This window comes from Penaeus monodon, chromosome 28, assembly GCF_015228065.2.
Source record: "Penaeus monodon isolate SGIC_2016 chromosome 28, NSTDA_Pmon_1, whole genome shotgun sequence".
Lineage (NCBI taxonomy): Eukaryota > Metazoa > Arthropoda > Malacostraca > Decapoda > Penaeidae > Penaeus > Penaeus monodon.
Genome location: NC_051413.1, coordinates 6,929,828 through 6,931,598, shown reverse-complemented (window position 1 = coordinate 6,931,598; position 1,771 = coordinate 6,929,828). Strand labels below are relative to the sequence as shown.

The 1,771-nt window shown below is 33.3% G+C and overlaps 1 protein-coding gene across 1 annotated transcript in view; it reads left to right on the top strand.

Moving 5' to 3' along the window:
• Positions 1-1,771, top strand: part of LOC119591029 (protein scribble homolog) — a gene marked incomplete at its 5' end in the record, with an annotated part of 112,139 nt that overhangs the window by 66,350 nt on the left and 44,018 nt on the right. The window contains 2 exon segments of the mRNA XM_037939758.1: positions 218-334; positions 872-1,051. Of these exon segments, the coding sequence (XP_037795686.1) occupies positions 218-334; positions 872-1,051 (297 nt within the window).

The following is a 1,771-nucleotide window of genomic DNA, read 5'->3' as shown; positions in this document are numbered from 1 at the left end:
AAGATATTTATGTTTAAACTTTTTATGTTCTGTTGGCATATCTACATAAATACTAATAGAAAAATCACATTCTGGAATTACTTATAAATCTAAGATATGCTACAATGAAGTGTGGAAAATTTTGTCATGTTTTGTTTCACTGGTATTTGTATAATGTAAGTTTGACCAATAAGTATGCCAAGTCTTCAAATTCCTCTTTTTCTCATTTTGCTTACAGGAGGTACAGTTATTCAAGGATGGAGGACCATTAGGCTTAAGCATTATTGGTGGATCAGATCATTTTTGTGTTCCGTTTGGCACCTCACCAGATGACCCAGGGATATACATATCAAAAGTAGGTGTCTGTCAAAGGAGTTTTACTGGGAGTAAAATCTTGGAGTAGGGATCTACAGTTATGTTTTACTTACAGTACATGCTGTTCCATAAGCCCTCAAAGGACAGCAGAGTTCAAAGCTAGATACAGAATGGGAGAATCAGTTGTTTCACCTCAATTCATTCTAAATTGAAATGTGTCCAGTATGGATTATATTACCTTTTTTGTAATGTGCATGTGTATTTTCAAATGATAATTGACATGTTTCATTCTTCAGCGTTTAGGATACTGTAAACTATATCTATATATTGATCTTGCTTATTATTTGAAAGTAACAGCACCAAAGATTGTGACAGAAAATGAAACTTAAGTGTAACTTTTTTTATCCAAAAGCATTTGCCTTTTGATACCATTCATGATTACTTAGAGGGTTCCAATCATCCTGTTGCACTGAACACTGCATGTACATGCAACCATAGGATTAAGTTTACCAAGGCAGTACATACTGAAGATGATTGAATAAATTATGAATTAAATATCAACTTTATTTCTTTCAAGATCACTGCAGGTGGAGCGGCACACAAAACTGGAAAGCTCCGAATGGGGGATCGTATTCTTGCTGTTAATGGGACAGACATGAGTGGGGCGTCACATCAAGAAGCTGTCATGGCCCTCCTGAATCCACCCAATGAAATTGTCCTAACTGTTCGGCATGACCCGCAACCAAAGGGACTAAAGGTGCGTAGGCCTTTAGCATTTAGTCTGAGTATGAGAAAAAATTACATTTTTTTGGTTTGATGTTTTGAATCTTTAAAAAAATGGGATGTGATTATGGAATAGATGTTTTAATTATTTGTCCTGTGAGTGTTGATTGTTTAGCTTTTGATTGATAGAAAAGTTTAGCAGCTAGGAAGAAAGGTAAGGGTTGTCTGTAACGTACTAGAAATAATAATGATGTGATACAGATTAAAGTATTGAGTATTGTGGAAGAACATTTCACATAATTTCATGATGTATAGATATTGTAGAGGATATGACATGATAAATAGGACTCTAACACTTCCTTCAGTAATTTATTTTCTGCTATTTTTTGTTGCATGAACTGGAGCAGCTATCCTATGCACATTTTACTTCCTTTTTTCATATAACTGATAATTAGTATTTCATTATGAATATGAAAAAAAAATCTTATTTAGGTAGGAAATAAGAAAATTGGTGTCCTTTGCTATGAGTAGTGCTTTATCTCAATAATGAAACTACCTTATAATTTTGTGAAAATTTTAAGGGTCTTTAGTTCTCTTTGTTTGTGAAAAATTAGCCTTCAATTTGTGTAGCAATGAAATTCTCTCTAAACTAGTGAGAATCCTAACTCATATATTAAAAAGTGATCAAAGTTGATGGATCAATAACTCTAAAAGAGTTACTTTAAGCTTGTCTCAATATGCTTCTCATGTGCTT